This window comes from Pogona vitticeps, chromosome 3, assembly GCF_051106095.1.
Source record: "Pogona vitticeps strain Pit_001003342236 chromosome 3, PviZW2.1, whole genome shotgun sequence".
Classification (NCBI taxonomy): domain Eukaryota; kingdom Metazoa; phylum Chordata; class Lepidosauria; order Squamata; family Agamidae; genus Pogona; species Pogona vitticeps.
The window spans coordinates 201,969,353-201,990,690 of record NC_135785.1 but is presented as its reverse complement, the minus strand read 5'-3'; the positions used below and the strand labels follow the sequence as shown (position 1 = coordinate 201,990,690).

Sequence of the window (21,338 nt, the reverse complement as noted above, 5' to 3'; positions counted from 1 at the left end):
AGTTATGCATACCTCTGGAAGTATTTTCATAAAAGAAGTTTCTACTAGTATAGTTGGTTCAGAATCCTTTGCAAGGAACAATAGGATGAATTTTCTGGAAAACTTATTGTAAAGGTGTTCTGGTTGATTTAGCAAGTTTCAGTTACACTTATTAAACAAAATTAAAAACACATGGTGATTTTTTATGCAGTACAAATATGTGAAAAGATTTCTTGCCAATTTCTGAAAGCAACTGAGAATGGTTTAACTTGATTCTGGATTTTATGCATGGAATGAATGAATTCAATGTGACTTCCTCATTTTTCAAAAATGTAGCTGTATGTATCTGTCCCAGCTACCCTCCCCACAAATACTGTGGCACCTTTAAGATTTAAGAGCTTTATTCCTATTTGAGTTTTCATAGATGAAGTTTGTTCTATGAAAACTAATACTGAAGTAAACTTGTTAATCTTAAAAGTGCCACAGCACTTTTGCTGAAACTTTTTTATCTAACAGGATCAACCTTTACTTTGGAATAGTTTTTATTGGAATACTAAGACATGACAATCTGGTAACATATATGTTCTTTACACTATTTGATGTGAAGGAGATTGGAGTGAAATTTGCTGAAAACCTTTAGTAAGCAACTGTTGCTGTGCCTAAAAAGCTGTGCATCTAAACATGCATTTGCTGGAAATAGTCAACTCAAAATATTAATTCCAACTCAGATTTGTGTAGTGCTTGCCTAGCTTGATTTGTATTTGTAGTCATTATATTAAAATTTATTACATAAAACAATGATGTTTCTTTAATTGTGGAAAACATTTGAACAAAAAATAGTATAAAAATTGGGATTACTTTGTTGAATGGATTTGCCTACTCAACATCAGTAATGAAGAAATTGGAGAAGTGCATCTTCTGGTGCCTGTCTGTCAGTTGTATTGCAGTTGTTAATTACTTTTGCATGGCAGATGTATGTAATTTTTGCTGTATAGCGGCCTCTGTGAAGGCTGAAGTGTCTCTGAGTTAGCAGATGTCAGGAAATATATGATATTAATTAGTTGATCCATTTGCACAGTTTTCTGTTAAATTTAATAGCCTACTATGACACTGAACGTGGTGAAACTGGCCTTTGCCAAACAATAGCAGTGTTCAGATCATGTCATGTTGATGTGATGCCTTGATTTAATTCAAGAGACACATTATTTCAAAGTTTAAAACCTAAGATGTGGATAATATCAGCTGTTCTCACCTTTCCAGGAAACAGAGTGGGCTATGGACTAGGGAAGAAAGCTGTGATGCAAAAAAAATTTACAGATTAAGGCAAAGATGTAAAAGTTAAATGACGGTTTGAAAATGCTGCTGCCTGTTGAATTAGTTGGAGAGATGTGTGGTTGTGTGGAAATTCAGCAACTTAGCAAGAATAATTAAATTTTAAATTGGGAAAGGGTAAAGAAGAATAATGGGTAATTGACAAATGAGGAAGGGGAATACAGTATAGTTTAGCACTGCACCTAATTTATTTCTGACTTACTAGCCATGGGAATAGAGTTTGTGGATCCCTGACTGCGTTCTATATATAGAACGCATATATACACAAAGGGAAGGAGCACAGAGATAGAAATTTGCAACAAGACTCAAGTAGACGATTGAGTAAAATTTTAGAGTATATTGTGGATTTAGTTACTCCCTGAAAATAAGACCTAACCTGAAAACAAGCCCTAGTATGATTTTTCAGGATGATCGTAATATAAGTCCTACCCCCAAAATAAGCCCTAGTTAAGTGAAACTCCACCCTCCACCATTGTGCAGCAACCAGAAGATGACATGAATGTATCTGAATAAATGTAGATTGTTGTATATGACAAAAAATAGAACATCTCCTGAAAATAAGCCCTAATGCGTTTTTGGAACAAAAATTAATATAAGACCCTGTCTTATTTTCGGGGAAACACTGTACTCATTAGAAGTATACTGTTCTCTTTTTACAATGTCTAAGGTTCAGTGTAGATATTCATTATATGAGGAGAGTCAACAAATCTTCTGCACGTGGAAGTCATGTTTACCAGTTTTGTGTAGCACAGGGTTTTGGAGAAAATTTGGCAATAATAAAGTAGGAAGCAAAACACATTCAGTTTTTGTTTTGGAAAAGAAGTAGAACACTTGGAACAGCACTTTAAAAATAATCACTATCTTGATTGAGTAGAGAGTTGGCCATATTTGGTGCTTTGGCAGATTATTGAAGGATAATAGACTCCAGAACAGACTGCAAAAGACTGTAGAAAGGTTTCTCTACTTGGATGAATGGTCATGAGAGTGTCAGGTTAGATTCAGGGTTAATAAATGCAAAAGTACAGTTGGAATACTGAGCTCCTTTGTCTTCTTCATTGTTCTTCTCATAGTAGAGTTCCTGTAGGCCTCCTTGTTGTCCATAGCTCTCTTTGTTGTTCTTTGGAGTTTATAGGTAAAGCAGTTACTTTGCTCCTTTTTCTTAAACTGTGTCTGTTTCCCCCAGTTTAGGCTAAGTATAAGATTGCAACACCACTGATTTCTTCCTCCCTCCTAGCCTCCCTCCTCTTTTTCTCTGTATCCTTATATCTCTCTCCCTCTCTTTTGGAATAAGCCTTCAGTCATTAACCTTCTAATTTGCCTTTTATTTTTATCCATGAAATCCCATTTAAAACAAACTTTATGTTTTCATCGTGGTCTCTATGTATTCACACAAATAGGTTGCCTGCATAAACACTATTTTGGAAACACCCAGAGCTTCTTAGAAGGATGTTTCCCTAGGCATCTCTTGTTCATGGTCCATCCATTCTCCTCAGTACTGTATTTTTTTGTTTGCTGTGGTGATTGGTGACAATATACTTGGATTACAATCAGAGTTTTGTTTCACCTAGTAAAAAAAATAATTTCTTCTCCCACTTCCTTTCTTAACGATCTGTTATTTTTGGGAATTTATGTCCTCTGTGGTCTTAATGAAAAAGTGTGGTGTTGGTGGTAGACATGGAATATCCATATTGTATTTGTATCCCTGGTGATACAAATATGAATATTGGCACAATAGGTGCCTGGGACATCCAGCCCTTTCTCCCCTGATCTGGCAAGTCCAGTTATTGGTTGCCTCGCAGCACACACAGCCAGCATCATTCCTGCCGTGCCAATCATGAGAGAAGCCCAGCTGATGTTTCCCTGCCTCCCCACCAAGGAGGCGGGATGATGAGTCTCCCACTCACGTGTTGAGTTGTTTGGCTGTGTGGGGAGGTGGGGAAGCGCTGGCCAGGGTGCTTCTGTGATTGGCGTGATGGGAATGATGCTGAATGTGTGCACCATGCAGTGACCAGTAATTGGGCTTTCTGGCTTGGGGGGGGTATGGACTGGACATCCCAGGTACCTGTAGTGCTGATATTTGTATCCCCAGGGATATGAATATGAATATCCCATGTCTAGAGTGTGGTGCTAAAATACCACTACAGTGGACCCTCGACTTACATACGGCTCGACTTACAGACTTTTCGAGTTACAGACTTCTCTGGCTGCAAAATTTAGATTCGACTTGCAGCCGGAGAATCGACTTACAGACCAGAAAAAAACCAAAATGGAACAAAAATAGAATAAAAACCGCTGGTTATGGGATTAATTGGTTTTCAATGCACTGTAGGTCAATGGAGATTCGACCTACAGACTTTTCGACTTGCACTCACCATTCCAATACGGATTAATTCCTTAAGTAGAGGGTCCACTGTAACTGATTTGGAAAATCTTTACACTGCTTAGATATCACAATGGCATTGTCTTATTATGTATACTGGAAAATTTGCTGCCAACTCCCTAATACAGTGGTGCCTTGCTTAACGATGTTAATTGGTTAAAAAAAACATCGCTAAGCGAAACACCATTTCCCATAGGAATGCATTGAAAACCAGATAATCCGTCCCAGTGGGAACAGATTACTGTCCTTAAGCGAAAATCCCCATAGAAAACATCCCTAAGCGAAACAATGTTTCCCCCATTGGAATGCATTGAAGCCTATTCAACGCATTTTAATGGTTTTGACAGGTCCGTTTTCGCTATTTTAAAAGTGTCTTAAAATGTTCAAAAACTTTTAAATGCTTGGAATCGTTAGTGCACCTTGTAAAACCTTTGCAAACTTAATTTGGCTTTGTTCTGACTCTTCGTTAATTTTTGGTGAATCCCCCCCCCCATTGAAATGCATTGAACTGTAAGTTTGACAGCTGTCAAACCTACAGCTGTCAAACCTATTCAATGCATTCCAACGGGGGGGGGGGAATTCACCAAAAATTAACGGAGAGTTAGAACAAAGCCAAATTAATTCTGCAAAGGTTTTACAAGGTGCACTAACGATTCCAAGCATTTAAGATAGGTTTCAAACATTTTAAGACACTTTAAAAATAGCGAAAACGGACCTGTCAGAACCATTGAAATGCATTGAAACCTATTCAGTGCATTTCAATGGAGGGGGGAAATTCACCAAAAATTAACAAAGAGTCAGAACAAAGCCAAATTAAGTTTGCAAAGGTGTTACAAGGCGCACTAACGATTCCAAGCATTTAAAATAGTTTTTGAACATTTTAAGACACACTCAAAATAGCGAAAACGAACATCGTTAAGCGAAACAGGGGCCCCAAAATGCAATCGCTATGCGAAGCATGGTCCCGAAATTGCTAAGCGAAAATCACCTATAGAGAACATCGTTAAACGATGCGGAAAATTCCTCAAAAAAAACACCCATCGCTAAGTGAGTACATTGTTAAACGAAGCAATCGCTAAGCGAGGCACTACTGTATTTTTCCAGTGTCTCTCAAAATGGGCGGTCAACACCATTGAACTGGCTTATGAACTCAATTAAAAAACCCTTCCAGTTAATATTCAGGGTCTTTCAACTAGGTGTCAGATATACATAGAGGCATATGACCTGGAAAAAAACATGATAGAGGTCATAAAAGATTGATTGATTGATTGATTGATTGATTGATTGATTGATTACCTGCCTTTCAGCTTAAAGTGGCATGTATATTTTTTTCTTCCACTAACTACCTGTGAGGCAACAATTACGTCTTTATAAATTGTGTAATTAATCTTTAAGACATCAGCAAAAGTTGTAGTGACCATCAGCTTCAATTTGTTTTGGAAATAATTAGATTAGGGAAAAATGTGTAAGAGTTCCAAGCTCCAGCAACTTCCATACTAACAGTGAGGTGAATAGCATTGATTATATTGTTACAGTGGCACCTTTCAAGGGATGGGAATTTAATGTGTTGGAAGCAGGAAATATGGGCAAGTGGAATGATCTGCGTGACTTTGATAAGGGTCAAGTAGTGATGGGTAGACAACTGGGTGAGAGCATCTCCAAAACGGCAAGTCTTGTGAGGTGTTCTCTGTATGCAGTGGTTAGTACCAACCAAAAGTGGTACAAGAAAGGGCAACTGGTGAACCAGCATCAGGATTGCGGGTGCCTAAGCCTCATTAATGCACGTGGGGAGCGATGGCTAGCCTATCTGGTCTAATCACACAGAAGATGTATTGTGGCTCAGAGTGCTGAAAAACTTAATGATGGCCATGATAGAAAGGTGTTAAAACACTCAGTGCACCACAGTTTGCTGTGTATGGGGCTGTGTAGCCACAGACTGGTGAGCGTGCCCATGACCCCTGTATACCACCGAAAGCACATACAATGGGAATATGAGCATTGGAACTGGACCATGGATCAGTAAAGGAAGGTTGCCTTGTGATATGAATCACATTTTCTTTTGGATCAGGTGGCTGACCAGGTTTGTGTATGTCATTTACCTGGGGAAGAGATGACAGAAGGATGCACTATGGGAAGAAGGCAGGCTGACAGAGGCAGTGTTATGCTCTGGGCAGTGCTCTGCCCCCCCAAACCCCCTGAAAGTTGGTTATAGCCACATACTAGTGAGCATCATATATTGGAATGTATGTGCTGTCTGGTCATAAAAATGCTGTAGATGAGTTGATGGGAGAAAGATGATGTTTCATCTTTATTTTTGTAAATATGATTTTTGGTCATCAGGACTTGTAGGCATGGTAGTCATTATCATTTTCCTTAATACATGAATTGCATTGGGTGGCAGGCATACAGAGATGTTGATACAGAGCTACTGGTGTTCACTTTGTTGTGGTTGGAATTGGTGGTCATTGCAACTAATGTCAGAAGACTACTGATTCCCACTCACCCAACTAACAGGGGAAAGTAGTGGTAGTTCATTCTGCAGGGATTGGAAGCAATGTGTCTGTATAGAGATGTTGGACTGAGCCTTCCCTTAGCCCCAGCCAGCCTGCTCAGTGTGAGGCTTTGTGAAAGTTCCTTTTCCCTGTTTGGTGAAAGTGTTATGGTGAGACTGCACTTTCTCCAGTAGATACACATTTTATCCTTCCTTGAGGTTTAAAAGAGTGCTGCTTCTGGTAGTTTTAAGAACGTTATTTGACAGGAAAGGTAGACAAAGGGAATCTGGAGTGCTTAAGTTTTAAATCCCAGTGCTTGCATATTCCAGAGAAAATGTGTTATTTCTCAAAGTTAATCGCTGACAGTGTTAGGCAAACATGGTTTTCAAGTGTTTCTTTAGGAAGTATGTGTGTCACAGTATATTTTTAAATACTGATTTGTAAATGAGAGTGGGGATAAAACCACAAATCATGTAATAATCAAAAGCACTATCAGGTTATTAATTCACTTTTTAGCTCTGTAGCTTAAGTCAAAGCAAAACTAAAAATTTAGTTTGTTGAAAGTTTGCTTCACTTTCAGCAGAAATGAAAATAATGTCTCTTTCTGGAACTTGGGAGGTTGAAAGTGTAAGATAATTACAAATAAAAAAGTGAAGGGAGGAAAATCTTTGCAAATGTAAATGTTGATGGCAGGAGTTTTCTAACAACATGACAAGATTGAAGAGTGCCATTTCCCTTTAAATTTGTATTCAAAACATGTGAGACTAGGATATTTTTGTGTAGAAATCTCCACATAGCTTCCAGAATTGTATTTGTTTGAATATAATGTTTAAACCATGTTGTGCTGTATTTCCCCTCCAATAATCTCATATTTCAGTTCAATTATTTACACGTGTACAGATGCAGACAACATTTTATTTAGTGAATGTAATTCAGATAAACATTACACTGGAAAACTTTCCAAAGAGAAAAAAAATTCAGTTCAGATTTTCCTGGAAACTTGTATCACACAGATACGTGGAATGTAATTTTAAAATGTAGTGCTTTTTTGTGCTGCATATGTTAGTTCATACAGAGGACTAATATGAATGTGTTAGTAATAGAATGAGTGGTAATTTGTTACTGAAAATTTGCAGCCTGAGACTTGTTTTTGTGAAGCTGTATCATTTATTGCTCCTCAAATCTGTTTCACAAGTGAACATGCGCAACAGTCACATGTCTAAATAAAGCCTTGTCTAGTTGGTGGCAGTTTTCAACAGTGAGTTGCACAGTTTAGCTCACACATGCCTCAGTCACCAGCAGGATTCTGGCCACTGTTAACGTTCTTCATTTTTCTGATTATGTAGGTTTTATATCATATTGGATCAGTTCAGATGTAATCCATTACATGGATTTTTGTTAAAATAATTCTTTTGTGTATTTGGTTAGGACACATTTGGTTGATGGATCAGATATTCTGCAGACTAATTTAAAACACCCAGTTTACCTTGGCCTATCATCCTGCCCTGTTCTCATTTTCAGTGTGTGTGTGTGTTGTTGTTTAGTTGTTAAGTCATGTCTGACTCTTCATGACCCCATGGACCAGAGCACGCCAGGCTCTCCTGTCTTCCACTGCCTCCCGCAGTTTGGTCAAATTCATGTTGGCAACTTCGATGACACTGTCTAGTAGCCATCTCATCCTCTATCGTCCCCTTCTCCTCTTTCCTTCACACTTTCTCAACATCAGGGTCTTTTCCAGGGAGTCTTCTCTTCTCATGAGATGGCCAAAGTATTGGAGCCTCAGCTCCTCAGATCACTGGAATGACCTGTCCTTCCACTGAGCACTCAGGGTTGATTTCGTTCAAAATGGATAGGTTTTGTTCTCTTTGCAGTCCAGGGCGCTCTCTAGAGTCTCATCCAGCACCACAATTCAAAAGCATCAGTTCTTCGGCAGTCAGCTTTCTTTATGCTCCAGCTTTCACTTCCATATATCTCTACTGGAAAAAACATAGCTTTGACTATGTGGACCTTTGTTGGCAAGGTGATGTCTCTGCTTTTTAAGATGCTCTCTGGATTTGTCATCGTTTTCCTCCCAAGGAGCAGTCGTCTTTTAATTTCGTGGCTGCTGTCACCATCTGCAGTGATCATGGAGCCCAAGTAAAATCTGTCACTGCCTTCATATCTTCCCCTTCTATTTTCCAGGAGGCAATGGGACCGGTGGCCATGATCTTAGTTTTTTTGATGTTGAACTTCAGACCATTTTTGTCCCTTCCTCTTTCACCCTCATTAAGAGGTTCTTTAATTCCTCCTCACTTTCTGCCATCAGAGTGGTATCATCTGCATATCTGAGGTTGTTGATATTTCTTCTGGCAATCTTAATTCCAGTTTGGGATTCTTCCAGTCCTGCCTTTCTCATGATGCATTCTGTATATAAGTTAAATAAGCAGGGAGACAATATACACCCTTGTCGTACTCCTTTCTCAATTTTGAACCAATTAGTTGTTCCAGATCCAGTTTTAAGTGTTGCTTCATGTCCCACATATACCGTATTTTTTGCACCATAAGACGCACCTTTCCATAAGACGCACCAATTTTTTAGGAGAAGAAAACAGGAAAATATAATCTGTTTTCTTCGCTCCATAAGACGCACAGACTTTCCACCCCCCTGTTTTGTGGGGGAAAAGTGCGTCTTATGGTGTGAAAAATACGGTAGTATATTTCTCAGGAGATAGGTAGGGTGGTCAGGCACTCCCCTTTCTTTAAGAACTTGCCATAGTTTGCTGTCATCAACACAGTCAAATGCTTTTGCATAGTCAATGAAGCAGAAGTGGATGTTTTTCTGGAACTCTTTGGCTTTCTCCATAATCCAACGCATGTTAGCAATTTGGTCTCTAGTTCCTGTGCCCCATCAAAATCCAGCTTGTACTTCTGGGAGTTCTTGATCCACAGACTGCTGAAATCTACCTTGGAGGATTTCGAGCATAACCTTGCTGGCGTGTGAAATGAGTTTGTGTGCAGAGATGCATAAAACTTTCTTTTGAATTTTGGAGCAAATCACAGTTCCCCTTTGCTTCCAAAATATGGAAGGTGCTTATAAATTGTACTTGTTACTTGATGAACAGCAATTTGGAGTGTTAGTAAATTGAACCATGACAAAATGGAGTCAATTAGTGGTTCCCGATCTTGAGTCCCCAGGCGGCGACTTCCAGAAGTCCTTGCCAGCACAGCTAGTGGTGGAGGCTTCTGGGAGTTGCAGTCCAAAAATGTCTAGGGACCCAAGCTTGGGAACTACTGTTGTGGATCATTCTTGTATTTTAGAGGGTGTTGTGCTGCCTTCAAAGAGCAGATTTGGCTTTTGGGAAAAACAGAAAGAAAAGTATTATAGCACTTTTAAAAATAAATTTATTACAAATTGGAAAAAAAGTATTTGTGTGGCGCACCCATAAAAGCAGATCTCGCTTTGGTAACACCTTCATTGGACTACTAAAGAGCTATAAGGTGACTTTTTAAGTTTTTTAGTACTGTGGATCAGACAAAGATGGCACAAAATTGGGGGTTAAGGTAAGTAGTCCAAATGTGAGCCGGATATGATTCCTGAGGCACCTGAAGCCATAGTTTTTTTCTTGTTGCTGCAGCAGACTAAAAGTGCCATAGAAACTCAAAGATACAAATAGCTCTAATAGATTTGGAGTGGGCAGAGGCTTCTTCTGCTGATACAACTGGAACTGCTGGCACAACCCCTGTACTGGGTAATAATGGCCAGCAGAAGAGCTGAAAAAAGGATGGGGGAATGAAGAAGGAGCCGAGTTATATGAGATCCAAACTGCTTTCAGCCTGTACAGTAGGGCACATGTATCCGTGGAATTGGTATCTGCTGATTCACTTATCTACAGTCTGGAAATATTGAATGAAAAATCCTAGAAATATGTATTTCCAAAGATGAAGTTACTAGAACTGGCCCCAGAGGGAGGCATAGGCCATACTATGTCAAGCATTCACTATTAAAATTAAAATAGATTTGTTCTAATCTGCATTTTATAAGCATCTGCAGAGGGGGGAGCTTGGAATCAATCCTCTAGAGACAGGAATTGTACTGTAGTTGCATCCTCTGTGCTGATGCAAAGTTAGGTTAGGGTAAAGTAGTTCAAAGTAATTTCCAGCATTTGTTTCATGTTTTCAATAGTTTGGAAGTGTTTTTGTCCACATAGGAACATAGAAGCAATCTAGATAAATAGTTGTTGTAGGTTTTTCGGGCTGTTTGGCCATGTTCTGGAGGTTTTTCTTCTTAATGCTTTGCCAGTTTCTATGGCCGGCGTCTTCAGAGGACAGGAGATAGAACTCTGTCTGTGTTCTGGTGTAGTGTGTGGGATTTTTGAGTATTTGCAGTTGTGGGATCAGGTTTTTGTTCTTTTCAGGAGATTGGGGACTGGGTGTTTATCGTGATCAGGGTGTTTTATGTTATGGGTGTATTGTTGTGATAAGGGGGGAGATGATCTATCACTGTGATTGATGGGTGTCATTAGCTAGTCTTTTTTTGTGCAGTAAACACCGGATAGAGTTCATTCTTGAAATCCACAAACACCAGCACAGCTTCAACAAAAAAGAAGCAAGTCTTAAAAATCAACAAAGCCTGGCTTCCAGCACTGAAAAATACAGCCTGCAAAAAGTGCCTGTAAGCCTGTAATTGCTTTTTGTACCACAGGAGTTTAATTCTGTATTCTCAGTACCATCCCTATTTGATTAGCTATTTAAAAATGTTCTTCCTATTTTTTAAGTCTCCATCAGAGTGCTGGTACTACTTTGTGATTAAAATTTAAACACAAAAATTGTTAATATCCATTATTTACTTTAAATAATCACTTGTACATTAATAGGCTATAAAGTGATTTAAATTATATTGGGATACGTCTACACATAGTTAGTCTATATGGACTTAATTGGAAAGAAATGTCCTTGTTACCCTTATTAAATACAGTGGTGTCTCGACTTGTGACCAATTCGAGTTATGACCATCTCCGGGCGCAAAATTTTGCTTTGACTTGCGACCGGAGCTTCAAGTTATGATTGGAAAAAAGACAGGGAAAAAAAGGTTTGGAATTCAAACTGCTAATCGTTGGTGGTGAAGAGGCTGCTTCTTTGTAGCTCTTTCGCCCCAGAAGTTAAGAGAGTGTGTGTTCAGAAGAGGCTTCGGACTGCCTGGTAAGGTGCTGCTTGCTGCTTTTTAAAAACTCCCTGTTCTGGGTGGGTTTTGCAGCGTGATTTTGGCCTGGGGGGTGTTATGTTTCTGTGCTGTGATGGGTCTTGCAGTCTTTGTATGTTTTTTGCGGTTTTCTTTCTTTTTCTTTCTTTCTTTTTTTTGCGTTTCTGATGGGTCTTGCAGGGTTTGTTTTTTGGGGGGCTCCCCCCATTTCTGATGGGACTTGCAGGGTTTGTTTTCTTTTTGGTTTTCTTTTTCTTTGCATTTCCAAAGGGTCTTGCAGGGTTTGTTGGGTTTTGGGTTTTTTGTTTGTTTTTTGCATTTCAGATGGGTCTTGCAAGTTTGTTTGTTTTTTGTTTCCCCCCCCCTTCGGTTGGAACGGATTAATTGCGTTTCCAATGGGTCTTGCAGTGTTTTGTTGTTGTTGTTTTGTGATTCTTCCCCCCCACCCCCACCTGGATTGGATGAATCGCATTTCAATCCATTCCTATGGGAAATGGTGCTTCAGTTTATGACACTTTCGAGTTACAACCATCTTCTGGAACAGATTAAGTTCATAAGTCGAGGCACCACTGTGTATGGCAGTATGCCTATTTACTGGAAACTTTCAAAGTGACTGAAGAGTGTCTGAAGTTGTGTAGACTGATGGAAAAAAAACACAGTACTGTTGATGTAGGAGTGAGACAAGAGAGTTATACCTTATATCCTCTTCAAATAAGTGAAAGTTTTAGACAGTATGTTGTCACTTACAAGAAAAGTAAGCATAACACGTTTTCCCCTATCATAGTACAGTGGTGCCCCTCATAGCGACGATAATCTGTTCCGGAAAAATCATTGCTATGTGGATTTGTCGCTATACAGAACAAAAAAACCCATAGGTATGCATTAAAACACATTTAATGCGTTCCTATGGGCTGTAAACTCACTGTTATGCGAAAATCCTCCATACGGCCACCATTTTCACTGCCCGGTAAGCGAGGAATGGGCGTGAAAACACAGCGGGTGGCCATTTTAATTACCCGGCGGCCATTTTGGAACCGCCAATCAGCTGTTCCAAAAACATTGCTGTGCGAAAATCGGTAAGCGAAACAGCTTACGATCATCGCAAAGTGATTTTTTACTACCTAAATATCGCAATGCGATCGCATTTGCGATCGCAAAAAAGCCATCACTATGCGGATTCATCGTTAAACAGGGCGCCCGTTATGCGGGGCACCACTGTATTTAATATTCAGTATATTTGATGAAGTACAGCTATCCTAGAAAAGGTTATGGCCAGTAAAAGAAACGATTAAAGAAGCCTTCAGAGTTAGCTTTGATGGATCCTGCAAATCAGATGAGAGCCTTGTTTCAGTTGGAGCTCTATATACTAGAAGTAAATGTATGTCTTTTCCATGTGTTAGAAATGGTATGCACAGGAGATGGGTGTAATAAATAATAGATTTTTTAGTTTATTTCTAATGAAGAAATATTTTCACAATTATTACATCTCTTATATATTTGTCTATCCTGTATATCAGTGAGTTGGTGATTTTATTAACTGATTTATGATCAAGTTAAGGTGATCAATATGACGTTCAATCAAGATTTCATTCTAAGGAAGAATATATTCTCAAAGCAGTATGATAGGTACAGGGAGCAGATATAAGGAGTAGACTGTGAAGAAGAGCTTTAAATAATAAGTTGAGTTATACTAAGCAGTGCAACATAAATTACCCTTTTGAATGTGTGGATGACGGTATATAGATTGATATGTGAAGTTATGGATGTTGAGAATGATTGCTTCAGAAATCACACTGGAGCAACTATGAGAATAGAATATTATGGAAATAGCTTAGGTATTTCCATATAACAGTAGCTCCATATGGTGATGACTTCTGAAAGGCATTCACTATGTCTTTTGCTCCTATATGTGGAGAAGGATGTGTACTGCTGACATTGAAGCTGTTCATGTGATTTAACAGTCCATGTAGTGAGAGTTTTATTCAAATTATATCTTTGTGCTGGCTATGTCATGTAATGTATTTTCATCAAATCAGCTCCATCTGAGGCTAATCAAGCTGGACCTTCTGACAGTGACACACATATTCTTTTTCATTGTGCTAGTCCAATGTAGGACCATAGTTCAGCTCACATTTTGTAGCCTGAAGGTCATTCCCTTCCATTTCCAGTGAAAAAACAGTCAGGTAGCAGTTGATGTGTGTAACATCCTAGAGCTACTCCATTCATATCAGAAAGGAAGAATTACAGCTTCTTTCTTGTCTCCCCTTCTGGTTTTCCTAATTTCTTCAACTGGCCTCAGAAATGAAGCAGGCAGGGTTAGTGCACTCTCAGTTTGTTGAATTCCCATTCAACCTAGTCTCCTAATGGCAGAGAAAATGTCTTAAATTTCTTTTCTTTTGCTTTTTGTTACTTGCAGTATAGATGAGGAAACTTGTACAGTCTTGGAAATGTTCCCTGCCTTCAGATTGCCAGCATTTCATATTTTGAATGGAATGATGAATCAAATCCTGCTACTTCGGGGTGAGAATCCCCACTCAGATCTTGATCTGCCTTGAATTTTCATCAGACATCTTGGATTGTAAGCAGAGTTACATTTCCACTATAGAGACAATCGGACCATACCATTCCCTATCACTCACTTGTAGCTCTAGATAATTTTGTAGACCCTTTAAAAGGCTCCAGACATATTCCTACCCATATCTAGGTGTCTTCTGATTTCCTCTTGTTGCTTCATGTAGCAAGTGGACAGGATCTCCACAAGGGAGATGTGGATGTTTGAACCCTGTGGGCCCTATAAGGATGTGATCCAAGGCAATATAAATAACTTTTTCCTTGAGATTGAAAGGTCAGATTGGATACAGGATGTGTTTTCTGTGTTTCTATTAATCTATAGCCATGACTTGGACATAGTCTAACTGGTGTCACTTTATGTTCACAGTGTTTGCTGCTGGCCTCTCCCCTCCCCCCACCCCACAGGATGGTATGAAATTTGAAAGAAGACGATGCATACAGGTATGTTTCTAAGCACTCATAGAAACTTTTTGGAAATGGATGCTCTTCGTTGAATGTATTTATTTATTTGCTGTGTATTTCCAGTGTTTCCCCAAAAATAAGACAAGGTCTTATATTAAGTTTCGCTCCCAAAATGCATTAGGGCTTATTTTCAGGAGATTTTTTTTCATGTAAAACAATCTACATTTATTCAAATACAATCATGTCTTTTTCTTCTGGTTGTTGCACAATGGTGGAGGGCGGGGTTTTACCTAATTAGGGCTTTTTGAGGGCTAGGGCTTATATTATGAGCATCCTGAAAAATCATACTAGGTTAGGTCTTATTTTCAGGGAAACAGGGTATTTTGTTTAAGTCCACGTTATAACCTCTTATCTTTTTTTAATTGGGTGGAACTAACACACCAGGTGGCTAGGTTAAGAAGCTATTGTTGATCATAGATTTTTCATCGTGTTATATCCAAAATCATATTTTTCCTGTTTCTCTTTGACTTTTATCTTTTTCATTTTATTTTATACAGTGGTGCCTCGCTTAACGAGCGCCCCGTTTAACGACAAATCCGCATACTGATGCAGATTTTGCAATTGCTTTTGCGATCGCATTACGATGTTGACATAGCCCAATTTTCCCCCAGCTGTGTTCGGGGCCGAACCAACTTTACTTAAAAATAAAATGAAACAGTGATGTTATGATTGTTTTTATTTTAAACTTGTTAATCTTTACAAATACTAAAAAGGTGGGTCAGACTGCAGCGACGACTGGTGGGCTGGACAGGAGTGGCTCGTGGGCCGTATGTGGCCTTTGGCCAGGTCTGCTCAAGACACTAAGAGTTCTGTTTATGATTACTATTTTGCACTTGTTGCTCAGTTGGACAGCTTTCAGATGATGAAACATTTTCTAACAGAAACATTAGGAGCATATAATGATAGAAATCCATTTAAACACAATCCTACTAAGACTCAAACATTTCATCTGAGAAACGAGCAGGCATCTCAAGAATTTCTTCCACAAGCAGGCAAAGACCTTTCTCTTCAGGCAAGCCTTTTTTCAGTAAACCAGCTAGCTGTGTGATTTTTAGATAAGTTGTATATTATTGCTTTGACTGGATATTTAGTATTCTTTGTGTTTTCTATTTCTCAGAGTGACTTTTTTGTATATTTACTAATCTTTGCCTTAATATTGCCTGTTATTGTTGCACGATGCCTCTATTAATTGTTCATAGTTTTAAATATTCTCTTTCAATTACCGTATTTTTCATTCCATAAGACGCACTTTTTCTCTCCAAAAAGGTGGGAGAGAAAGTACATGCGTCTTATGGAGTGAATGCAAATAACCCAGGGTTCAGCCACCACCACCCAAAAGCCTCCCACTGCCATGCCAGGGGGCCTCTGAACTGGCAGCAGAGACTGCTTGCTGTTCAGACCTCAGCATTCTGCACTGCTGGCTTTCCAAGATCTGCTCCCTGCAGCTGAACTGGAAAACCAGCAAGGCAAACAGGCCTATAGCAGCAAGCAATGCAAACAGCCAAGGACCAAAGGGGAAGGAGTGATTCTATAAAAACCAGGGGAAACCAGAAACACAGTCCCCCATTTAGGCAATTGATTTTCCCACATTTGGGGAAATCACAGGGGTCAGCTCATCTGAAGTGCAATAGATGAGCCTTACCCTGGGAAAACCACTCTTATAAGAATGGTATCTTCCCTGCCAGGTCTGAGTTTGAATGGACCCTAAGCCTCCTGGCCCTTTGTGTGCCCTGCCCTCAAAAGGCATGGTGACCGCCTGGCTGCACCTCCTGATAGGAACAGGGTTGCACAGCCCCAGTGCTGAAAGAGGCCAGGAGAGCTCCTCAGTGTTTTGGGGTGCCCCACAGGACCCCCATCAGGGGCTAGATGTTCCGCCCACAATCCTCCAGTGCACATATATTAGCATACCTAATATGTGGGGAAGGCGGGGAAAGCAGGGGAAATTAAAACTTTCAGTTAGTGAAGAGGCTGCTTGTCTGCTTCCTTGCTAGTCCAAGCAGTTAGAGAGCTGCTTGTTTTTCTTTAAAAGCTTGTTTTGAGTTAAACCCTGTTTGGATTAAAAGGTGCTCCATTTGAGTTGAAACCTGCTTGCCTGGGAAGAGGCTGATCAGCTGTTAGGTGGGGAAAGGGCAGGAAGGGAGAAGTGCACAAAATGGCTGCCGTCTGCAGGCTGCCTGCTGGCATTTAGCTGTTTGTGGCTCTTTTTTGGCTGTTCTGGGGTCTACCAAGGCACTGTGAAGAGTCAGGCTCAGTCTACAGTACCTGGTAAGTGAGTTTCTTTTAGGTTTTTTAAAGTTTCTGACCTTTTTCAATGTATTTCTATGGGCAATTTGGATTCAACTGGCAAACTTTTCAACTAGTTCTGGGCATCTAATAGAGAATGTATTTCCAAAGGGTGTTGCAGCAAGGAAACTAACTGTGCCTCGTGACTTCTAACTGGATTACAGTACCTGCTTCCTGATTTCAGTTACTACAGTTTGTATTCAGTTTTTTTGGCTGGTCAAGAACATTGTTCCTGGCTTTGTGTGTTGTGCCTTGCATGCTATAAACGTTCAATTATGTCAGAAAATGGAGATTTGGTCTTATGCTGAGCATGTGCTACTGCTGGTGAATGGGATCAGGTTAAGCTTTGTGTTGCTGTTCTTTTGCATAACCTAAAGTAAATAAGGAAAACCAGCTGTTAAATAGTTTAATTCCACTATTTATCCTCCACACAACTAAAAGGGACCTCTCAATGCAGTGCCCAATCAGACAAACCATTTCTAATTTAATATAGGATTGAGCTGTAGATGGGCAGAGTTGCACAACAATCTCATCTGTCATTTCTATAAGCATGGGGAGGAGGTAGATGAAAGGAAATGTAAAATATAGGTAGCGTGGTATAGGTCTTATCACTGGCTGATAATGGTCTATATGTACTTGAATTAAATTTATGGTACATGAGTACACAAATCTTTAAGTCTCTCCATTTGTTAATGACAGTGGTAATGGTTCTTAATGCCACTGTTGACTGCTGTTCACTTTACATGGTTCAAATGTTATCCTGTTATAGTGTATTAAATATTTTATTACACTATTTGGTTCAGAATATATTTTCCCTGTTTAACCCCTCTAAAAATTATGTGCGTCTTAAGATCCGGAGCGTCTTATGGAGCAAAAAATACGTTAATCACCATTGTATACTCATTCAACTTTAAATATTGTCTTCAATTGTTAGTAAGCCCCCTTGGATCCTTTTCAAGGAGCAAGGTGAGGAATGAATGAATGAATGAATGAATGAATGAATGAATGAATGAATGAATGAATGAATGAATGAATGAATGAATGAATGAATGAATGAATGAATGGGAAAAGTGTAAGCAGATGCAATAAGAAGAGGGCAATCAGCAGAATATTGGGGGGGGGGGGGGAGAGAATGTGGCCAAACAGTTTTGACTTCATCTATGAGCAAGATACCTTTTGGGATTCATGAGACAGTCAGAAGTTTGTTTTTTTCTTTGGTTGATGGTTATACAGGTGGTGGTATGCCAGTTTTATGCCCATGGAAGGTGTAACATTGCCAGAGGCACTAGTGAAATAAACTCAACAAGGTATTTAATTGGGGTCTTCTAAAAACAAAAATGAATGCCTCTTCATTGTGATTTATTTATATTGCTTATTCTCAAAAGTCAGAAATTTTGCCACTTAGTTTGTTCTTTCTCCTACATAGAAAATTAATTTTAACCATATTAGTTGAATGAGATGTTCATGGATTCAATGTTAAGATCGTAGTGTAAGCTTTAATTAATTTGTTTTGTAGCAACAATTTCAATTAATTAAATACCTCCCCATTAGTGCAGTGCACTGTTCTAGGTGATTTGCAGTTAGTATAATTTGTTGTTGTTGTTTAGTCATTAAGTCGTGTCTGACTTTTCATGACCCCATGGACCTTCGTGGATCCATGGACCAGAGCACGCCAGGCCCTCCTGTCTTCCACTGCCTCCCGGAGTTTGGACAAATTCATGTTGGTAGCTTCGATGACAAATAAACTACAAATAAACAATAAAAATTAAAAACATTAGATAGATAAAACAAATGGCACCAAAGGCAAGTTCTCAATGAGTCAGAAGGACTAGAGGTGTAAAATTAATCAGGGTCAGTGTAGAAGGTGACCCTGAAAAGCAGTGTTTTAAGTTGCCTTCTGAATGTTAATAGGGAGGGGATCAGGCATAGCTCCACTGGGAGCTGGTGTGTTAAATGCACATACAGTGGTGCCTCGCACAACGAGCGCCTCGTAGAGCGATGAATTCGCTCTACGAGGACGCTTTTGCGATCGCTAATGCGATCGCACAGCGATGGCCCCAATAGGCAAAAATCACAGAGCGAAGGTCGGTAAGCGGTTGGCTTACCGACCTTCACTTTGCGACCTGCCGATCAGCTGTTCCGCGGCTTCAAAATGGCCGCTGGAACAGCCAAAAGGCCCGGGTGCAGCGTTTTCGCGCCCTTGGTAAGCAAGGGGAGGGCACGAAAACGCTGCCGGAACAGCCGAAATGGCTGCGCGCAGCGTTTTGCGCTCTCCCCTTGCTTACCAAGGGCGTGAAAATGCTGCGCCCGGCCATTTCGGCTGTTCCGGCGGCCATTTTGGACCCCCTGATCAGCTGATCGGCGGGTCCAAAATGGCCGCCACACCCCCCAAAACGGCCGTGCGCAGCGTTTTCGCACCCTTGGTAAGCAAGGGGAGAGCGCGAAAACGCTGCCGGAACAGCGTTTTCGCGCTCTTCCCTCGCTTACCAAGGGCGCGAAAACGCTGCGCCTGGCCCTTTCAGCTGTTCCGGCGGCCATTTTGAAGCCGCGGAACAGCTGATCGCAGCCATTTTCGTGCCCTCGTTCAGCGAGGGGAGGGCGCGAAAATGGCTGCCGGAGCTTGGAAGCATCGCTGAACGGTGAGTTTTCAGCCGATTTGGAACGCATTAAACGATGTTTAATGCATTCCAATGGGCTTTTCTGCCCCGCTCAGCGATGTTTCACACAGCGAGGGTTAATCCGGGACGGATTAACTTCGCTGTGCGAGGCACCACTGTATTATTTTAAACCTCCAGAAGAAGCACTTTCCATAACTTATGCAAAATAGGGGTGAATTTCTTTATTTTACTTTTTTTTAGGAAACATTTTTACCCACCCTTTATGCAAAACAATATCTGCACTACTGCAGGGAGAAGCAAGCCTGCACAGCTCTTTTACTTTAGTCCCGAATCTTGTGTTTCATTCCCACCAGTAAATCTAAAGATATATAATTTATTATACACTAATAATTCCAACTGTTTTATTACATATTAGTGCTTTCTGTTCTACTCTTTTGTGTGTGTGTGTGTGGATAATTTTCCTTGGATTGACCGCTGAATCATTTGCAAATCCTTAGGTAGATGAAACATTGCAGTCAGCATAGATAATTAAAGTATTTTATTAAAAAAATTAAATGTGATTTGTAATAGTTATTGGTAAGTTATTTTTGTTTTAAAAACCCTTGTGTGATGATAGTTTTGATGTGAAATCCTATAGTTCAAAGCTTTCATTATGTAACAAGGATTATAAATTCTAATTCTTTATTATGAGACCATATATTTATACAGTCTTTTGAAAAGAGTTTTGCGACTAAGTTCATGGATGGTTCATGGATACAGTCTCAATATTATGAAGATTCATAGGCTTGCATAGATACAGTGGTGCCCCGCAAGACAGAATTAATCCATTCCGTGGTTAATGCCGTCTAGCAAACATTCTGTCTTGCAAAGCGTGTTTTCCCATAGGAATGCCTTGAAATTTAATTAATGCATTCCAATGGGGAAAAAAGTCAGAAACAAAAAAAAGTCAGCAAAAAGTCACTTACCAGGTACAGTAGACTGAGCCCCGCTCCTCACAGTGCCTTTGTAGCCCTGGAACAGCCAGAAAAGAGTGCCAAACAGCTGAGAGTCAGTAACCAGCAGGGAGGCGGCAACCATTTTGTGGTCGTCTCCGCTCCTGCCCCCCCTCCCTGCCTCTCAGCTGATCGGCACTGAGTCTAAGAGGCTTCCCGAGGCTTGCCTAGCACAGAAAAAGGCAGGGGGGAAAGCGGGAAATTAAAAAATGGTGCTTTTCCCCTGCCTTTTTATGTACTGGGCAAGCCCTAGGAGGCTTCTGAAAGCATCCCAGCACCATTGGAAGACTGGTGGGGGACCTCTGAAAGCAGCACTGGCTGCGAGGTGGCAGGGGAGGTGCCCCTCCATGGCAAAGATGATTTAAGGGCTTGACTCTAGTTCGAATGCCTCTTTCAGAATCCTTTCTTCTTCATGGTCTCTGTGAATGCACACTAATGGTTAATCTGCACTTGCGCAGAGGTTTCCAGAATATTCTAGAGCTTTATCACGTGTTCACCAGGAACGCCGCCCCCCCCAGTACACGTGGTCCGCCCATTCTGGCAATTGCCTCAGTTCCTTTTTGCTGCCGCCGAGGTTTCATCTCTCAACGGGCTCTCCATTCACTTTGCTTCCGATTCTTAGTAAGAACAAAAAATTACAGAGGGAAAATAGTAAGAGACTTTCAAACTGTTTCTCCCTCTCCTGACCGCCTTCCTTTCCCCTCCCACCACAACTCTCTTCCCAACTTCGCTGGTGGGACAACCCATCCATCCTACTCATGGGTCACTCTTTCTGCCATCTGCAACCCACAATATTTATTTATTTGTTTGTTTGTTTCATTTATAACCGCCTATCTAGTCAGAGATATCACCTTGCCAACAAAAGTCCGAATAGTCAAAGCTATGGTTTTTCCTATAGTGATGTATGGAAGTGAGAGCTGGACCATAAAGAAAGCTGACCGCCGAAGAATTGATGCCTTTGAATTGTGGTGCTGGAGGAGGCTCTTGAGAGTCCCCTGGACTGCAAGGAGAACAAACCTATCCATTCTAAAGGAAATCAACCCTGAGTGC

General features: G+C 40.3%; 1 protein-coding gene and 1 pseudogene across 4 annotated transcripts in view; one reads left to right on the top strand and one right to left on the bottom strand.

Moving 5' to 3' along the window:
• The window catches only part of DYRK1A (dual specificity tyrosine phosphorylation regulated kinase 1A), a 142,668-nt gene that overhangs the window by 42,343 nt on the left and 78,987 nt on the right, over window positions 1–21,338 (top strand). For all 4 annotated transcript variants that reach the window (XM_020789320.3, XM_078390542.1, XM_072994130.2 and 1 more), the window contains exon 2: window positions 14,301–14,374. In XM_020789320.3, the coding sequence (XP_020644979.1) occupies window positions 14,365–14,374 (10 nt within the window). In that variant the 5' untranslated portion in view covers window positions 14,301–14,364. The remainder of the gene's footprint in view (window positions 1–14,300; window positions 14,375–21,338) is intronic.
• On the bottom strand, window positions 15,934–16,088 carry LOC140706165 (U1 spliceosomal RNA; annotated as a pseudogene).